The sequence below is a fragment of the Macrobrachium rosenbergii genome, chromosome 3 (assembly GCF_040412425.1).
Source record: "Macrobrachium rosenbergii isolate ZJJX-2024 chromosome 3, ASM4041242v1, whole genome shotgun sequence".
Lineage (NCBI taxonomy): Eukaryota > Metazoa > Arthropoda > Malacostraca > Decapoda > Palaemonidae > Macrobrachium > Macrobrachium rosenbergii.
In genome coordinates, this window is record NC_089743.1 from 35,701,477 (window position 1) to 35,721,476 (window position 20,000).

At 34.6% G+C, this 20,000-nt stretch overlaps 1 protein-coding gene across 1 annotated transcript in view; it reads left to right on the forward strand.

Moving 5' to 3' along the window:
• Positions 1-394: 394 nt before the first annotated feature.
• LOC136854474 (carbonic anhydrase-related protein 10-like) overlaps positions 395-20,000 on the forward strand; it is a 67,626-nt gene continuing 48,020 nt past the window's right edge. Inside the window, exon 1 of the mRNA XM_067130778.1 lies at positions 395-1,078. Within this exon, the coding sequence (XP_066986879.1) occupies positions 1,000-1,078 (79 nt within the window). The 5' untranslated portion in view covers positions 395-999. The remainder of the gene's footprint in view (positions 1,079-20,000) is intronic.

The window sequence follows — 20,000 nt, forward strand, 5'->3', positions numbered from 1 at the left end:
TATAGACCCATATCGCCTCTCTCTACGATCTTCTTCTTACGTTTTACGTAGCTTGAGACTAAATACAAAATGTTAAATGTTCTAGACTCAGTGGACACAAGGACACTTCTCTAGTGAATGACTTCCTCGCCAGAACACTTCCGTCTTCCTTCCGTGAAGGTAGACATGAAAGAGTACAACAAGTGGACGTGAGCAATAATAATACTTAGTAATATGACTGAAATGAGCTGCGCATCTGACGGACGTAATGGACTAATTTCGCGCATAAAGTGCTGTAGTTGTTATATTCATCGCAATGCGGATGTTTTTGTGGCTTTTTCGTAGTCAATTAACGCTGTTACGCTGTGATATCCAGGCTTCTTAAAAGGCGCCTGAATACCTCCTGGTAATTTATGAATCTGTGTCCTTAAATGATCCGAGAAGATTATTTGTCCACAGAATATCGCCACTGCTTATTCGCGTCACTTCAATGTTAAGTCTTCAGCCGCGTTTGTAGAATCTCGAAAACTTGTAGAGAAAACGACAGGTTGCATGAAGGACACTGCAACTTCGAACTGTTTATACAAGGAAAAGGAAATCTTTAAGTCTTTGCTACGATAATTTAAGAAACTTAAACAGAAAATTAAGAACATTTAAAAATGAAGGAACCTCAACTCCACGTGCGTTTGTGAAGGGAAAAATGAACTATCTAGACAAGAAAAATGAAAAATAAGTCAATCTTTCCTAAGATAATTTAAGAAAAATTAAGCGAAAAATACAGAAATAACATTTGAAAATGTAGGAACCTCAACTCTAAGTACGTTTGTGAAGAGAGAAATGAATTATCTGCACAAGAAAAATGAAAAATAAATCAATCTCTCCATAGATAATTTAAGAAAATTAAACGAAAATAAATAAAAAACATTGGAAAATGAAGGAACGTCAATTCTCCGTGCGTTTGTGAAAGGAAAAAATCAACTGAAGAAATATTTGCGTGACATCCCTGGAAGAGATTTCAAGATGTCTGTGGCCTTGTCAACTCAGATCTTCCTCAAATTAGTATCGATTCTACATTTGGCAAAGTACTCGCAATCCAATGGTAAGTGAAATGTTCATTTATACTTTAATTTCTTTTTTATTTCTTGTTGCTAAATCAGTTGTCTTCTTCATAATAATAATAATTTTTGTGAGTAGTTTTGACCAGTTTTCTGAAGGTGTCGATCAGCCTGCTTATACATATGTCTTTGAATTTATTCTTTGGACTGAGAGTGTTTGTGTATGTTTACGTTGCAAAAATTATATATATATATATATATATATATATATATATATATATATATATATATATATATATATATATATATATATATATATATATAAATAAATTACAACAACCGTAAAGCATAATGAATATCTTTTCTTACTGGTCTACAGCCATATTTAAAATGCTCATGTTGATTACAGGTATTAGCATTATTGCCCAAAGTAGGTGTTAGTGTCTACTGTCCTAGGTGTCCTAAGTGTTTCAGTTCTTCAGTAACTATCGATTTTAATCATCGTTATCGTCACTATTACTATTATCATCAGTATTAATAAGTTACTTTGATTTTAATTTTAATAAGTGATCTCTTCTTTCTGTTTCCCATTACCTTCTGGTACTCCTTTCCAATGAACACCATAATATTCTTTGGAAGCTTGAATTTCAAGTCAGTGGTCCCTGTGGTGGGCTTGTTCCGTATGAATAGGTTTCAGTTTCTGAATAATAATAATAATAATAATAATAATAATAATAATAATAATAATAATAATAATAATAATAATAATAATTAACATTCTCAAAGCAAATAGCACCAAACACGACCCAGCAGATTTAGAGGCGCTTCAGCAATTGGGAAACACAGCAGGTATTCATTCATTCAGAGGGCGACTCGGAGCTATTTACTTCAATTTCCGCTTTACGATTCGCCCAAATCTTTGACAAATTTACACACACACACACTCACACGTGCGTGCGAGACTGCCAAATTCTCCCTAACGCAACGTACCAATTTACATGGTTTCCGGACACACACACACACACACAACCGGTTCACGAATTTCCATCGCCGGCGATAAATTATAGATAAGGTTTCGGTGGCTGTGACCTACAGCTTAATTTAATGGCAAATGGCCGTATCACTTCTCTTTGACGCAAGGCGGGAGTGTGTTTCACGTATATGTTAATGTTTGGCGTCGTATGCAGTACGCTGAGAGATAAGGGAAAGTTGCGTTATATCTTGATCGTGATTATATATTTTTTGGGGGAAAATAACCCAATTAATTTTGTTTCCTGTAAAAGAAAACTATTGTGTCGGCTTTGTCTCTCCGTCCGCACTTTTTCTGTCAGCACTTTTTTCTGTCCGCCCTCTGATCTTAAAAACTACGAGGCTAGAGGTCTGCAAATTGGTATGTTGATCATCTACCCTCCAACCATCAAACATACCAAATTGCAGCCCTCTAGCCTCAGTGGGTTTTATTTTACTTAAGGTTAGAGTTAGCCATAATCGTGCTTGTGGCAACGCTATAGGACAGGCCACCACCGGGCCGTGGTTAAAGGTTCACGGACCGCTGCTCATACAGCATTATACCGAGACTATCGAAAGTATAGAAAACTTGATTGCGCCTAAGAAACGTCTGTGCATTTTTTACTTGTTATTACTTTAAACAGGTGATGCATACTATCGGCAGTTAGTCATTTATTTTCTGAATTCCTCTACAGATTCTGAATTGGTTCTGTCATTTCCTGATAGATTGTCGAACCTGCCTCAAACAATTACGACTCTGCTGGGATTCAACTGTATTAGAATGCATCAGAATCATATATATATATATATATATATTTTTTTTTTATATATATATAAATGGCCCCACTATTAGTTTAATCAGGTGATTAGTACTTGTGGTAGTAAGACATTTAATTACTGAATTTCTTTATAGATTTCAAATGGTCTCCTAATTTCTTACTTATTATTATTATTATTATTATTATTATTATTATTATTATTATTATTATTATTATTATTATTATTCAGAACATGAATCCTATTCATACGGAACAAGTCCACAAGGGCTATTGACCTAAAATTGAAGCTTCCAAAGAATATTAAGGTGTTCATTAGGAAGAAGTAAGAGGAGATAAAGGGGAATACAGAAAGAAGAGACCCCACTGACTTATTAAAAAAATGATTAATAAATTAACAAATAGATAAAAATGCACTGAAATGCAAGAATAGTATTTGGATAGCAATGCATTGCACCATCGCTTGGGTTGATGCTGACTGGTGATTGAGGGTAGGGACAGTCAATTTGATCGTTATAGATTCAAGGGTGGCTAGTTCCTTCATACTTCGTGTTCTTCCACAACACTAAAGTCTCTGGCGTCTATACGTGTTTTGCAAGTCTTGTTATAGTTTCTCACATAGGAAAAAAGTTAAGTATATCTTAGTTTAACCAGACTACTGAGCTGATTAACAGCTCTCCTAGGGCTGGCCAGAAGGATTAGATTTATGTTTACGTGGTTACCTAGCAATGGGACCTACAGCTTATTGTGGAATCCGAACCACATTATGACGAGAAATGAATTTCTATCACCAGAAATAAATTCCTCTAATTCTTCATTGGCCGCTCAGAGAGTCGAACGCTGGGCCAAAAGCGTGCCAGCCGAAAGCTCTACCCACCCCTCCCATGAAGAACTTTTCTAGGCTGCTAAAGATCCGAATCTCCTCTCACCAGGGGATTAGCTATAGAACAGGTAGTCCTCGCTGGGTGAGCGGGTTCCGTTCTCAGCTACCACTCTGTTGGTCACGAGTTCGAATCTCCGACCGGCCAGTGAAGAACAAGAGGAATTTGTTTCTGGTGATAGAAATTCATTTCTCGCTATAATGTGGTTCGGATTCCACAATAAGCTGTAGGTCCCGTTGCTAGGTAACCAATTGGTTCTTAGCCACGTAGAAGTAAATCTAATCCTTCGGGCCAGCCCTAGGAGAGCTGTTAATCAGCTCAGTGGTCTGGTTAAAATAAGATATACTTAACTTAGAACAGGGTAGTCGATTATCTAATCCCGATCAGTCGAATGTCGGAAACCACAGCAAGACTTGCAAAACACGTATAGACGCCAGGAACTTTAGTATTGTGGGAAGAACACGAAGTATGAATGAACTAGCCACCCTTGAATCTATAATGATCAAATTGACTGTCCCTACCCTCAATCACCTGTCAGTATCAACCCAGCTGTTCACTGCATAGTTTGCTCTTGTTTTTAGCCTCTGTATCTGTGCTCCCCCCCCCCCCCCGCCCCGTCTCTCTCTCCCGCTCCTGTTTTGGCATTTCTTGTTAGTCTGCTTGACGCTACCATTGTGGGTAGGTGTTGTGTGCTTCTTGCCTCTGCTTTTGGTTTTTTCCCCTTGTTCTGCTTTTAACTGCTAATATGGTGTAACCAAGTCTGTAATGTGTGTATACCTCTTACCTTTTATACGCAAATGCTGTTTATTCCAATCGCTATTTCAGCCTGGAAAATGTATCAAGCGATACGAAACGTCGGCTTCTTAATAAATGGATAGAAAACAGAATGACTCCCATAGCTCCATTATGCCTACTGTCGGAGTGTCTGCTCCGCCTTCGTGTGTATATATATATATATATATATATATATATATATATATATATATATATATATATATATATATATATATATATATATATATATACATATATGTATATATATGATATTTATCATATATTGTTCTGTGCATTATATATTATACCGGGAAAACTATAAACTTTGTAGGACTAGTATAGGTCCTATGGATACAGGCGATGAGGGACTATTAGTCCTAGAAAGTTTATCATTTACAAATTTCTTCTTGTACCATCCAGTTTCAATTACTATCAGGAAAATATATTATAAGCTTTGTATATACTAATATAGGTTCCATGGATATATATATATATAGGACTATTATATTCTATAATGTAATATATATATATATAATAAATTTCTTCGTTAGATACCATCCAGTTTAAATGAGGTACACACAAACATATATAAAATATATATATATATATATATATATATATATATATATGTATATATATATACATACAAAAACACACACACACAAATATAATACATATATATATATATATATATATATATATATATATATATATATATATATATATATATATATATATATACATACAATCTATATATATATATATATATATATATATATATATTTATATATATAAATATATATGTATATACATACATATATATATATATATATATATATATATATATATATATATATATATATACATATATATATACATGTATAATCTACAAATCTCCGCCAACCTACCCAGGCAAGTCACATCAGGCAATGCGCTTTCCGAGCACATCGCTTCATCCATTGAGCGCATTGTATTGCCCTGGCGGCGCGATAGGAGGCGTAATGTAAACAGAGAGGAGATGGTGGTTCCTATCTGACGGTTCCTGAGTGGTGCCATTGTCTGTGCAATAACCATAAATATCATTCACTGTCGACGTTGTTTGGTAATTATTGAGATCCGGTGAATTTCAGTTTACTTAAATGCTGTTATGGAATATGGGAATCGAATTATTATTATTATTATTATTATTATTATTATTATTATTATTATTATTATTATTATTATTTACTTCCTTGTGTTTGCACTGGTTATTGGAAGTGTCTCCATATTGCAAACGCAACAGGGAACTATTGTGTTCATAATTATTTTGTGTTTCATCTGATTTGACCCCATAAAAAATAGTTTATTTAAAGATGCCTTTTCCTATATTAATTCAATACCCTTTATGTATACACACACACACACACATACATATACACACATAAATATGCATATATATATGTATATATCTATATACATATATATATGTATAAGTTAATGTTTGTATGTTTGTTTGTGTATTTGTGGGCTACAGAAATTCGAAATGGTTAATTGATCCAGACAAAATTTGGCAAGTGGCCACCTCTTGACCCAACTTAGATATTATAGTAGGTTTCATATTCGTACCCCCTTCCCCTTTCCCTTTGAAACTTTTGTGGTACATAAACTCTACGGGTTTATAATACCTTATTTCATGTACTTGAGACCATAGAAATATATTACTGAAAATGTTTTTCAGTCACTACAGTAATACCTGAATAAAAGCGACAGACAGTTATCTGGGTAAAAGGGACAGTCGCCACAGTAATACCTGGATAAAAGGGACAGTCACCACAGTAATCCCTGTCTGTTCACCCACATCTGTTCAAAGGGTGAACGTTCACATGAAAAAAGTAGAACTGTCAGTCAGACTGTCAACACAAACCATTCCCCCTCTCTCTTCTCCCCCACCCACTTTCCCCCTTCCCTATTCCCCCTTTTCCCTTTTCCTTCCCCCTACACGTAGACTGTCATTCAGGGTTTTCCCGGGCAGCACCAGTTGGTCAGCTACTGTGTGTGTGTGTGTATGTATATGTATATGTATATATATATATATATATATATATATATATATATATATATATATATATGTGTGTATATATACACCTATGACTACAGTACTTATGATTCTTCACAAAATAATAAATAGACCAAGTACACCAGTCTTTCCCAAGTACCTGGAGAAAGTAGTGACATGAGTTACGTTATCATTTGAATGAAGTTCCATTCTATTAGACCTTTCTATTCACACCGTGAGAGAATTCCTTAATAAGGAATAAGTCCTTGAATTGAGAACTTTGAAATTTGCCCCAGTTATGACATTTCCACTCTCTCTCTCTCTCTCTCTCTCTCTCTCTCAAATTGATATTTGAATTAAATCCCTGTAAATTCAGCTCAAATATGAACCCTTCTCTCTCTCTCTCTCTCTCTCTCTCTCTCTCTCTCTCTCTCTCTCTCTCTCTCTCTCTCTCTCTCTCTCAAGTAAATCCTTAAACGAAATCCCTTGAAATTCAACCTTAATGGGTCTCATCTGTGTGTGTGTGTGTGTGTGTGTGTGTGTGTGTGTGTGTGTGTGTGTGTGTGTGTGTGTGTGTGTAAAAGTAGCCTTGAAAAAATTTTAACACAGGATCTCCGCTTGCAATTCCTACCTCCTACAGTGCTGAGTCATGTAACACAGCCCTTACAGGTCAAGTACGTTCATTATAGCTACCTGAAGCCCCTGACGGGAATCAGATACTGAGCTGAGAGGCTTTATGAAAAAATGTAACTTTTAGGGAATGTATAAAACTTTTATATATATATATATATATATATATATATATATATATATATATATATATATATATATATATATATATATATATATACATACACACACAGTATATTACTTTTTCAATAACACTCGGTGTCTGAGATTGGATCACGTTAATGATGATGTGAGGCTTAAGACCAGATATTTTCAGAATCTCTCTGTGTGTGTGTGTGTGTGTGTGTGTGTGTGTGTGTGTGTGTGTGTGTGTGTGTGCTTCGTGTAAAAGTTAGTACCGTCGGATTTTTACTGAATAAAACTGTTCTATTCCTCTCTCTCTCTCTCTCTCTCTCTCTCTCTCTCTCTCTCTCTCTCTCTCTCTCTCTCTCTCTCTCTCTTTCTGCGCTTCGTGTAAAAAGGATTTTTACTGAATAACACTGTTCTATCCCCCTCTCTCTCTCTCTCTCTCTCTCTCTCTCTCTCTCTCTCTCTCTCTCTCTCTCTCTCTCTCCATTACAGAATTGCAACTCTCGCTGAAAATAAATAAACATACCTTTGCTAAATAAGGAACCTTCCCAGGAGACAAGTAAAAAAAATAACCTTTCATACGTCGAAATATTTCCATTATAGAATAATAATAATCATAAGATTTCTATGGGACGAAATGATACCAGTCTTCTCTTAACGACATGCAAAAAGAAAAATTTATTTTAATTTACTGGTTTTTTAATCAACCAGAAATGAAATGTCTTGACATTAGCTAATGACTGAGGTTCGTTCAGGCCAAAGAATTCTCTTATCAAAAGTTATGTTTCTCTCATCAAAAGGAGAGAGAGAGAGAGAGAGAGAGAGAGAGAGAGAGAGAGAGAGAGAGAGAGAGAGAGAAGATATCAGTTTAAAGGATATGAAAGGAGTATACGTATGAAGCAAAAAATTGTTCTCTACTGGGTATGCAGAGAGAGAGAGAGAGAGAGAGAGAGAGAGAGAGAGAGAGAGAGAGAGAGAGAGAGAGAGTAACTGCATCAGTGCTAATGGATATGGAAGATCTATTCTTTATTGGGTGTGCATTCTTTAGAGAGAGAGAGAGAGAGAGAGAGAGAGAGAGAGAGAGAGAGAGAGAGAGAAGAGGATAACGATGTCAATGCTAATGGATATGGAAGACGCATTCTTTATTGGGTGTGCATTCTTTCATAAAGAGAGAGAGAGAGAGAGAGAGATGATAATATTAATATCAGCGTCAGCGAATATGGAAAACATAAGAACCCACCATTATTACTTACTGAGTATGCGTTCATTCGTAAACAAGAGCTAACACAAAAACGCTACCTCTGTAAAGAACGCTGATGAGCGAGGCGACATCGACCGAAGGGAACGTAAAGATTTTATTCGCGAATATCCTATTGTCGAATCCATCAGCGTGATTCGGAAGATGCGTCTCAAGACGAGTTTTTCGATAAAGTAAATGGAATAAGAAGGAGTGAAGGAGTTCCCTTTTGTCTGCTATTTGCTTATTTCACTATTTGATGATATTGCCTTTTTCGGGGGAGGTCTCCCAGGTATTGCGTGTGTCACATATAATGATATTTCCATAATGCATGCAACATTCACTCTTCACTCCCATAAGAACGGGGTTGCCTCAACAATACATATATATATATATATATATATATATATATATATATATATATATATATATATATATATATATATATATATATATATATATATATATATATATATACATATATATATATATATATGTGTGTGTGTGTGTGTGAACATGTGTGCGTGTATACACATAGATATATATATATATATATATATATATATATATATATATATATATATATATATATATATATATATATATATATATATATATTAACAAGCAGGAGTCCAAAGAAGACGACAATCGACAAATCAGTTACATATTTATTGTTAGAAACGTTTCGTGTTGCTGAAGCACATCATCGGTCTGTAAAATTGAAAAATACGTATTAATTCTCTTAATTCACAATAAAAGCTAAATTAAAAACAGTAGTTAGATTGTTTAAAATTAAGAGATTTATAAAAATAAAAACAAACAGCAAAGAATTTTTTTAAAGAATACGTATATAGGCCAAGTGCAAAGAAGACACGTTGGAGTTTAGAAGGGGTGCATGACGTTCAATAAAACAGGACTCAAGGGTCGTTGAGCAGGCAGATTGTTTGGTAGTTCCAACTATGGAAAAATGTTTTTTATCAACGTTAATCTTGCATTTAACGGCATGATTTCTAATACTAGAAAATTCGGAGTTAGTAATTCGTGAACCAGTTCTGCAGCTCAAACCTAAATGGCTGTAATAACGGACCTGCAACATTCTCTTCGCTGAGCCAACATAACTACCAAGGCATCTTGGGCATTCAAATTTGTAAATAATATTGGACTTCATAAAGGTCTGTAGCTTGTCCTTATAATTAAAAAAGCCGCCAATCTTTAGTGAATTCATAGGTATTAGATTCGGTTTTAGAAATCCAAACTCTTTTTCGATTTGTCCATATAGCCTACTCACTCTGACTTTCTTGGCTCCAAAGTTAAACAAATCATCGAAAAAGAGTTTGGATTTCTAAAACTGAATCTAATACCTATGAATCCACTAAAGATTGGCAGCTTTTTTAATTATAAGGACAAGCTACAGACCTTTATGAAGTCCAATATTATTAAACAATTCTTTGCTTTTTTTTTACTTTTATAAATTTTGTAACTACTGTTTTTAATTTAGCTCTTCTTTGGAATTAAGAGAATTAATATGTTTTTTCAATTTTACAGACCGATGATGTGTTTGAGTAACACGAAACGTTTCTAACAATAAGTATGTAACTGTTTTGTAGACTGTCGTCTTCTTTGGACTCCTAATATATATATATATATATATATATATATATATATATATATATATATATATATATATATATATATATATATATATATATATATATATATATATATATATATATATTTATATATATATATATATATATATATATATATATATATATATATATATATATATATATTTTTATGTGTGTATATAGATAGATAGATATTTTGTTATCTAAAGATGAGGAAAAAACATATATATAACTTATGCAAAAATTAGTAATATTCCTGATGTAATATTCAATACGGTTCTGTCGATTTTAATATGACTTTTATTTAAATAAACAAGCGAGATAAAAACCTTCATATTTTCTCCCTCACTCTTTACATACCTGTCTCATTCTCACCAGCCGCTACCTACCTACTTTCCTGTCTTTCACCCCAAAAAATAGCCCCTCCCCAACAAAAAAGACGAACGTTTCATTATATCCATCATATTCACTTAGCAAGTAAAAAATATGCCGAAGTTTCTTCTGCGCAATCGAGTTTCCTGTACAGCCGCTACAGCGTATAATCAAGACCACTGAAAATAGAGCTATCTTTCGGCGGTCTCGGTATAATGATGTATGAGCCGTGACCCACGATACTTTAACCACGGCCCGGTGGTGGCCTAGCCTATTTCGTTGCCAGAAGCATGATTATGACTAAATTTAACCCTAAATAAAACGAAAACTACTGAGGCTAGAGGGCTGCAATTTGGTATGTTTGATGATTGAAGGGTGGATGATCACCTTACCAATTTGCAGCCCCCTAGCTACAATTTGTTTTTAAGATCTAAGGGCGGACAGAAAAAAGTGCGGACGGACAGACAAAGCCGGCACAATAGCTTTCTTTTACAGAAAACTACAAAAGCTTTAAGCGGCAGGAACTGACGGATAAACAGCGCGCTACCGCTATTTGTACCGCTATTTGCCTGCGTTGATGAGCCGGGTAATGGGCAAACAGGTGTAGTAAGAGATACGGGTGATTTTTCCCGGATTCGGGGATCGACCAGCCCTGAATTGCGTCTGAAGTCTCCAGTTGCTGTGATCTGATTCTCTGAGGTCTTCCTCCTTCTCTCGCTTCTTTCTTATTTCTCATTTCCATTTACCATTCCAATATTCAACTTACAGCTAAGCCTGCATCAACCTATCTTCTCTCTCTCTCTCTCTCTCTCTCTCTCTCTCTCTCTCTCTCTCTCTCTCGTCTTTTTTTCTCATTTTCATTCACCATTCCAATAATCACCTTGAAGCTAAGCCTGTGTTAACTTATCCCCTCCTTCAAATCTCTCTCTCTCTCTCTCTCTCTCTCTCTCTCTCTCTCTCTCTCTCTCTCTCTCTCATTTTAATTCACTATACCAATATTCAACTTAAATATTCAACTTACAGCTAAACCTGTATCAATTTATCTTCTTCAAAATCTCTCTCTCTCTCTCTCTCTCTCTCTCTCTCTCTCTCTCTCTCTCTCTCTCTCTCTCTCTCTCTCGTCTTTATTGTCATTTTCATTCACCATTCCAATATGTATCAGCTTATCTTCTTCAAAGTATCTCTCTCTCTCTCTCTCTCTCTCTCTCTCTCTCTCTCTCTCTCTCTCTCTCTCATTTTCATCTCAACTATTCAACTCATTTTCATTCAACTTAAATATTCAACTTCTCTCTCTCTCTCACATTCAACTAAACAACTTACTAAACCTGTATCAACTTATCTTCTTCAAAATCTCTTTCTCCCTCCACTCTCTCTCTCTCTCTTCTCTCTTTTTATTGTCATTTTCATTCATTATTCCAATATGTATCAGCTTATCTTCTTCAAAGTATTTCTCTCTCTCTCTCTCTCTCTCTCTCTCTCTCTCTCTCTCTCTCTCTCTCTCTCTCTCATTTCACACTCCGGGAGGAAGAAAATAAGACCGTCACTGAGAGTGACAAATGAAAACGTCGATGGACCCGCTCCGGTTCCCGAGGGCATTCGAATATATCAACGCGCGAGACTTACTCTCTTTCTCGCTTCTGTCCTCTCTTTATTGGCTTTCTCTTGTCCTTTCTCTTCTCCTTCCTTCCCCCTTTCTTTTCGTTTATTTATTTTCCTTCTTTCTTTCCTTTTTAGCTTTCTCTTTCTCTCAATTTCTTTCCTCCTTTCTTTCCTATCATTTTTCCTTCCTTCTATACTTTCATGTTAGCTTTCTCTGGTCCTTCTTTCCTATAATTTTTTTGATTCTTTCTATCCTTTCTTTTTTACTTTCTCTCGTCCTTTCACGTCTTCATTTTTCATTTATTCTTAGTTCTTCGCTTTCTCTCGTCCTTCCCTCCTTCCATTCTTCTTCCTGTTTTTGCTATCTCTCGTCCTTCCTTCCTTAAATCCTTTTTCACCTTCTCTCGTCCTTTCTTCCTTTCTATTTTGCTTTCTCTCGTCCTTTCTTCCTTTCTATTTTGCTCACTCCCAGTCCTTTATTCCTGGTGACAATACAACCCTACATGATCAGCAGGTCAGCAGTGACCTCTAGTAGTTCTTCGTTGGACTGATCGGTACCGTTCTCGGCTAGCACTCTGCAGGGCCCGCGTTCGAATCTCCGGCCGGCCAATGAAGAATTAGAGGAATTTATTTCTGGTGATAGAAATTCATTTCTCGCTATAATGTGGTTCGGATTCCACAATAAGCTATAGGACCCGTTGCTTGGTAACCAGTTGGTTCTTAGCCAAGTAAATTAACTCTAATCCTTCAGGCCAGCCCTAGGAGCGCTGTTAATCAGCTCAGTGGTATGGTTAAACTAAGGTATATATACTTTAACTTAGTGACCTCTAGTGGCCCTACAGTGACTTCTCCCAATATCTCAGGATTTGTGCGAAACTCTTCGGATTTCTCACAACTTCTTTGACTCAGTAAATGACTCCTCGGATTTTTCACAACTTCTTTGATTCGGTAAATAACTCTTTGGATTTTTCACAACTTCTTTGACTCGGTAAATAAATCTTTGGATTTTTCACAACTTTTTAGACTCGGTACATAACTCTTCGGATTTCTCACAAGTTCTTTAATGCGGTAAATAACTTCGGATTTCTCACATCTTTGGCTGAGTAAATAAATCTTCGTATTTCTCACAACTTCCTTTGACTCGGTAAATAACTCTTCGGATTTCTCACAACTTCTTTGACTCGGTAAATAACTCGTTGGATTTTTCATAGCTTCTCTGACTCGGTAAATAACTCTTCGGATTTCTCACAACTTCTTTGACTCGGCAATTAACTCTTCTGATTTCTTACAACTTCTTTGACTCAGTAAATAACTCGTTGGATTTTTCACAACTTCTTTGACTAGGTTAATAACTCTGGATTTTTCACAACTTCTTTCACTCGGTGAATAACTCTTCGGATTTCTCACAACTTCTTTGACTCGGTAAATAACTCTTTGGATTTTTCACAACTCCTTTGACTCGGTAAATAACTCTTCAGATTCTCACAACTTCTCTGAGTCGGTAATTAACTCTGGATTTCTCACAACTTCTTTGACTCAGTAAATAACTCTTTGGATTTCTCACAACTTCTCTGACTCAGTAAATAACTCTTTGGATTTTTCACAACTTCTTTGGCTCAGTAAATAAATCTTCGTATTTCTCACAACTTCTTTGACTCAGTAAATAACTCTTTGGACTTCTCACAACTTCTTTGACTTGGTAAATAACTCTTTGGATTTCTCACAACTTCTTTGACTCGGTAAATAACTCTTCGGATTTCTCACAACTTCTTTGACTCTGTAAATAACTCTTAGGATTTTTCACAACTTCTTTGACTCTGTAATTAACTCTTCGGATTTCTCAGAACTTCTTTGACTCAGTAAATAACTCTTTGGATTTTTACAACTTTTTGACTCGGTAAATAACTCTTTGGATTTTTTACAACTTCTTTGGCTCGGTAAATAACTCTTTGGATTTTTCACAAGTTCTTTAATGCGGTAAATAACTCTTCGGATTTCTCTCAACTTCTTTGAATCGGTAAATAACTCTGGATTTTTCATAACTTCTTTGAGTCGGTAAATAACTCTTCAGATTTCTCACAACTTCTTTGACTTGGCAAATAACTCTTTGGCTTTTTCACAATTTCTTTGACTCAGTAAATAACTCTTTGGATTTTTCACAACTTTTTGATTCGGTAAATAACTCTTTGGATTTTTCACAACTTCTTTGACTCGGTAAATAACTCTTCAGATTTCTCACAACTTCTTTGAATCGGTAAATAACTCTTTGGATTTTTCACAACTTCTTTGACTCAGTAAATAACTCTTCAGATTTCTCACAACTTCTTTGACTCAGTAAATAACTCTTTGGATTTTTCACAACTTCTTTGACTCAGTAAATAACTCTTCAGATTTCTCACAACTTCTTTGACTCAGTAAATAACTCTTCAGGTTTCTCACAACTTCCTTGACTCAGTAAATGACTCTTTGGATTTCTTTCTCTGACTCAGTAAATAACTCTGGATTTTTCACAACTTCTTTGGCTCAGTACATAAATCTTCGTATTTCTCACAACTTCTTTGACTCAGTAAATAACTCTTCAGATTTCTCACAACTTCTTTGACTCAGTAAATAACTATTTGGATTTCTAACAACTTCTTTGACTCAGTAAATAACTCTTTGGATTTCACAACTTCTTTGACTCGGTAAATAACTCTTCAGATTTCTCACAACTTCTTTGACTCACTAAATAACTCTTCAGATTTCTCACAACTTCTTTGACTCAGCAAATAACTCTTCAGATTTCTCACAACTTCTTTGACTCAGTAAATAACTATTTGGATTTCTCACAACTTCTTTGACTCATTAAATAACTCTTCAGATTTCTCAAACTTCTTTGATTCAGTAAATAACTCTTTGGATTTCTCACAACTTCTCTGACTCAGTAAATAACCCTTTGGGTTTTTCACAACTTCTTTGGCTCAGTAAGAAAATCTTCATATTTCTCACAACTTCTTTGACTCAGTAAATAACTCTTCAGATTTCTCACAACTTCTTTGACTCTGTGAATAACTCTTTGGATTTCTCACAACTTCTTTGACTCGGTAAATAACTCTTCTGATTTCTCACAACTTCTTTGACTCGGTAAATAACTCTTTGGACTTCTCACAACTTCTTTGACTTGGTAAATAACTCTTTGGATTTCTCACAACTTCTTTGACTCGGTAAATAACTCTTCGGATTTCTCACAACTTCTTTGACTCTGTAAATAACTCTTAGGATTTTTCACAACTTCTTTGACTCTGTAATTAACTCTTCGGATTTCTCAGAACTTCTTTGACTCGGTAAATAACTCTTTGGATTTTTTACAACTTCTTTGACTCGGTAAATAACTCTTTGGATTTTTTACAACTTCTTTGGCTCGGTAAATAACTCTTTGGATTTTTCACAAGTTCTTTAATGCGGTAAATAACTCTTTCTCTCAACTTCTTTGAATCGGTAAATAACTCTGGATTTTTCATAACTTCTTTGAGTCGGTAAATAACTCTTCAGATTTCTCACAACTTCTTTGACTTGGCAAATAACTCTTTGGCTTTTTCACAATTTCTTTGACTCAGTAAATAACTCTTTGGATTTTTCACAACTTCTTTGATTCGGTAAATAACTCTTTGGATTTTTCACAACTTCTTTGACTCGGTAAATAACTCTTCAGATTTCTCACAACTTCTTTGAATCGGTAAATAACTCTTTGGATTTTTCACAACTTCTTTGACTCAGTAAATAACTCTTCAGATTTCTCACAACTTCTTTGACTCAGTAAATAACTCTTCAGGTTTCTCACAACTTCCTTGACTCAGTAAATGACTCTTTGGATTTCTCACAACTTCTCTGACTCAGTAAATAACTCTGGATTTTTCACAACTTCTTTGGCTCAGTACATAAATCTTCGTATTTCTCACAACTTCTTTGACTCAGTAAATAACTCTTCAGATTTCTCACAACTTCTTTGACTCGGTAAATAACTATTTGGATTTCTAACAACTTCTTTGACTCAGTAAATAACTCTTTGGATTTCTCACAACTTCTTTGACTCGGTAAATAACTCTTCAGATTTCTCACAACTTCTTTGACTCAGTAAATAACTCTTCAGATTTCTCACAACTTCTTTGACTCAGCAAATAACTCTTCAGATTTCTCACAACTTCTTTGACTCGGTAAATAACTATTTGGATTTCTCACAACTTCTTTGACTCGGTAAATAACTCTTCAGATTTCTCACAACTTCTTTGATTCAGTAAATAACTCTTTGGATTTCTCACAACTTCTCTGACTCAGTAAATAACCCTTTGGGTTTTTCACAACTTTTTGGCTCAGTAAGAAAATCTTCATTTTTCTCACAACTTGACTCAGTAAATAACTCTTCAGATTTCTCACAACTTCTTTGACTCTGTAAATAACTCTTTGGATTTCTCACAACTTCTTTGACTCGGTAAATAACTCTTCTGATTTCTCACAACTTCTTTGACTCGGTAAATAACTCTTTGGACTTCTCACAACTTCTTTGACTTGGTAAATAACTCTTTGGACTTCTCACAACTTCTTTGACTCGGTAAATAACTCTTCGGATTTCTCTCAAATAACTCTTTGGATTTCTCACAACTTCTTTTACTCGGTAAATAACTCTTCAGATTTCTCACAACTTCTTTGACTCCGTAAATAACTCTTTGGACTTCTCACAACTTCTTTGACTTGGTAAATAACTCTTTGGACTTCTCACAACTTCTTTGACTCGGTAAATAACTCTTCAGATTTCTCACAACTTCTTTGACTCGGTAAATAACTCTGGATTTCTCACAACTTCTTTGACTCAGTAAGTAACTCTTTGGATTTTTCACAACTTCTTTGACTCGGTAAATAACTCATTGGATTTCTCACAACTTCTTTGACTCGGTAAATAACTTTCCGGATTTCTCACAATTTCTTTGACTCGATAAATAACTCTGGATTTCTCACAACTTCTTTGACTTAGTAAATAACTCTTGGGATTTTTCAAACCTTCTCTGGCTCGACAGGATATCAATTACATTAGCTGCAATCATAAATCAGTTACAATTTCTGTCACAACTAAAAAGTATAAAATAAAAAAAAATATAAAAAACAATATTTTAAAACGTGCTTTTAATAATATGCACTGAAAAGTGAAAAATAATTTTTTGAGACATACTAGGATTTTCTTACAGGTAATCTTGTCTACAAATATAAAAGCATGGGCGCCAAACATAGAAAGAAGCGCTACAAGAAAGGAAATATATATTTTTTATGTCTTATAGCATTTCCTTCCAAGTTTGGCGCCCACGCTTTTATTTTTGTAGACTTTATTAACAGTAAGAAATCCTAGTGTCCCAAAAAATTATTTTTCACTTTTTAGTGCATTTTAATAAAATGCACTAATGCAATTAATGAAATAAAACAATATGAAAATATTGTATTTTCATACTGCTTTATTTCATGAAAAATCATCCAATGAAAATCCTAAATACTAAAGTCTTAAATATTTATCTGTACAACACTATACGATAAAGCTGAGTAATTATGAGTATCTTCCGTTTAACAGTTTTTTTAGTTTTCTGCAAAGAAAACTGTTGTGCCGGTTTTGTCTGTCCTCACTTTTTCCGTCCGCCCTCAGATCTAAAAAACTAATGAGGCTAGAGGTCTGCAAATTGGTATGTTGATCATCCACCTTCCAATCATCAAATATACCAAATTGCAGCCCTCTAGCCTCAGTAGTTTTTTTTTTTAAGATTAAAGTTACCATAATCGTGCTTCTGGCAACGATACAGAATATGCCACAACTGGGCCGTGGTTAAAGTTTCATGGGCGGCACTATGCCGAGACCAACGAAAGATTGATGTGTTTTCGGTGGCATTGATTATATGCTGTAGCAGCTTTACAGAAAACATGCAGGAACACGTACACTCGCATGTATGTATATGTATATATATGTATGTAGACTGTATATACATAAAATATGTATATATATATACACACAGGATATATATATACTATATATATTTTTTATGTATATATATATACGTACACATATATACATATACATACATGCGAGTATGCGTGTTTCTGTGTGTGAGTAAAACTAAATGTCAATGAAGAAAAACTACGCACGATAAAATTAACATGTACCCTTTATGATAAGCGAAAAATCTTGTGAATAAACAATTTCCCAGAATTTATTTTCACTATCATTGCATGAAATGTTGTCGAAGAAGAATAAAACATTTAATTTAATATTAAACACAGCAGTATTACAAAAAAATATCCCTTGAAAAAACATCTAACGACGACGGTGTCATCGAAAAGACTAAATGTGATATAAAATGTTTAGAAAAACCTCAAATGAATTTTTCATATTTCGCCAAGTTCATGAGATGAAGATCCAACATTATTTCGATAAATACAGAAACCCATTACGTTTTGCACATAAAAAAGGTTGGGGAAATATTTTTGCAGTCATGGTGAAGAGAAAATTTTAACATTAAATGTAGTCTTTCTATATTCTATATATATATATATATATATATATATATATATATATATATATATATATATATATATATATATATATATATATATATATATATATATATATATATATATATATATATATATATATATATATATATATATATGTACACACAGATAATATATAGCTGCTGGGTATTGACTGGTAGCTTAAACACTCTGCACTCGCATTTAATTTGCTAAAAATTCATATTCAAGCTTAGAAATCGAGTATATAACCACAAATATCCTCAGTAATACATTAGACTCATCACATTTGCTTCCTGCGAAGAATTCTACAGTGCAGAACGACAGTAAATCCCGACATCCATCAATTCCGAAATATGGCCTTTTGAGACTAACTCCTCCATTGAAAGAAATGAATTATATTTCCCCAATTTTATGGCCTGTTCTGGTTGCTAGTCTCGCCACAACTGCTGTAAAGCAAAACTCCATTAAAAAGTGACTCTCTATCGCTGAATGGAAAGAGGAGGACCATTAGACTTTAAGATTTATGGCCTTAACCTTCTTTAGACAAAGAAGCGAGAAGAAGAGGAAGGAAAAAAAACTCCGTGACATTGATAGAAATAGATCCCACGGGCGCAATTCTTGAAGGAGTGGACTTCGGAAGCGATAAATTTGGCAAAGCGAAATATATTTGTCGCTTTTTAGTACCGGGACAAATCAGGTATTGGCGACCTCGCGCTGTGTTATTTGAAGGTTTGGGCACCGAGTTTTCTGTAAAAGAAATCTATTGCGCCGGCTTTGTCTGTCCGTCTGCACTTTATTCTGCCTGCACTTTATTCTGTCCGCACATTATTGTGTCCGCACTTTTTATGTCAACACTTTTTCCGTCCGCCCTCAGATCTTAAAAACTGCTGTGGCTAGAGGGCTGCAAATTGGTATGTTGCTCCTAGCATCAGACATTTTTATTTGCTTTTCTTGTGTTCTACAAAGAGAGCTTAAAAAATGCATCAGCTTCTAATAAAAAAATTAGGAAAAACAGTGGTTTTTTCTATTTTTATAAAATCGTAAGAGATTAAAATTTATGCAAAATCGATAAGAAAATAAGCAAAAAGTTCGTTATTGTTAAATCATAATAATTAACATCACAATCTTACGCTGCATTTTACAAAGAAAGATATAAGCAAGTAAAAATACACAGAAGCTTCTTCGGCTGAATCGAGTTTTCTGTACAGCGTATAATCAAGGCCACCGGAAATAGAGCTATCTTTCAGTGGTCTCGGTATAATGCTGCATGAGTCGCGACCCATGAAACTTTCACCACGGTCCGGAGGTGGGATATCCTATATAGTTGCCATAAGCACGATTATGGCTAACT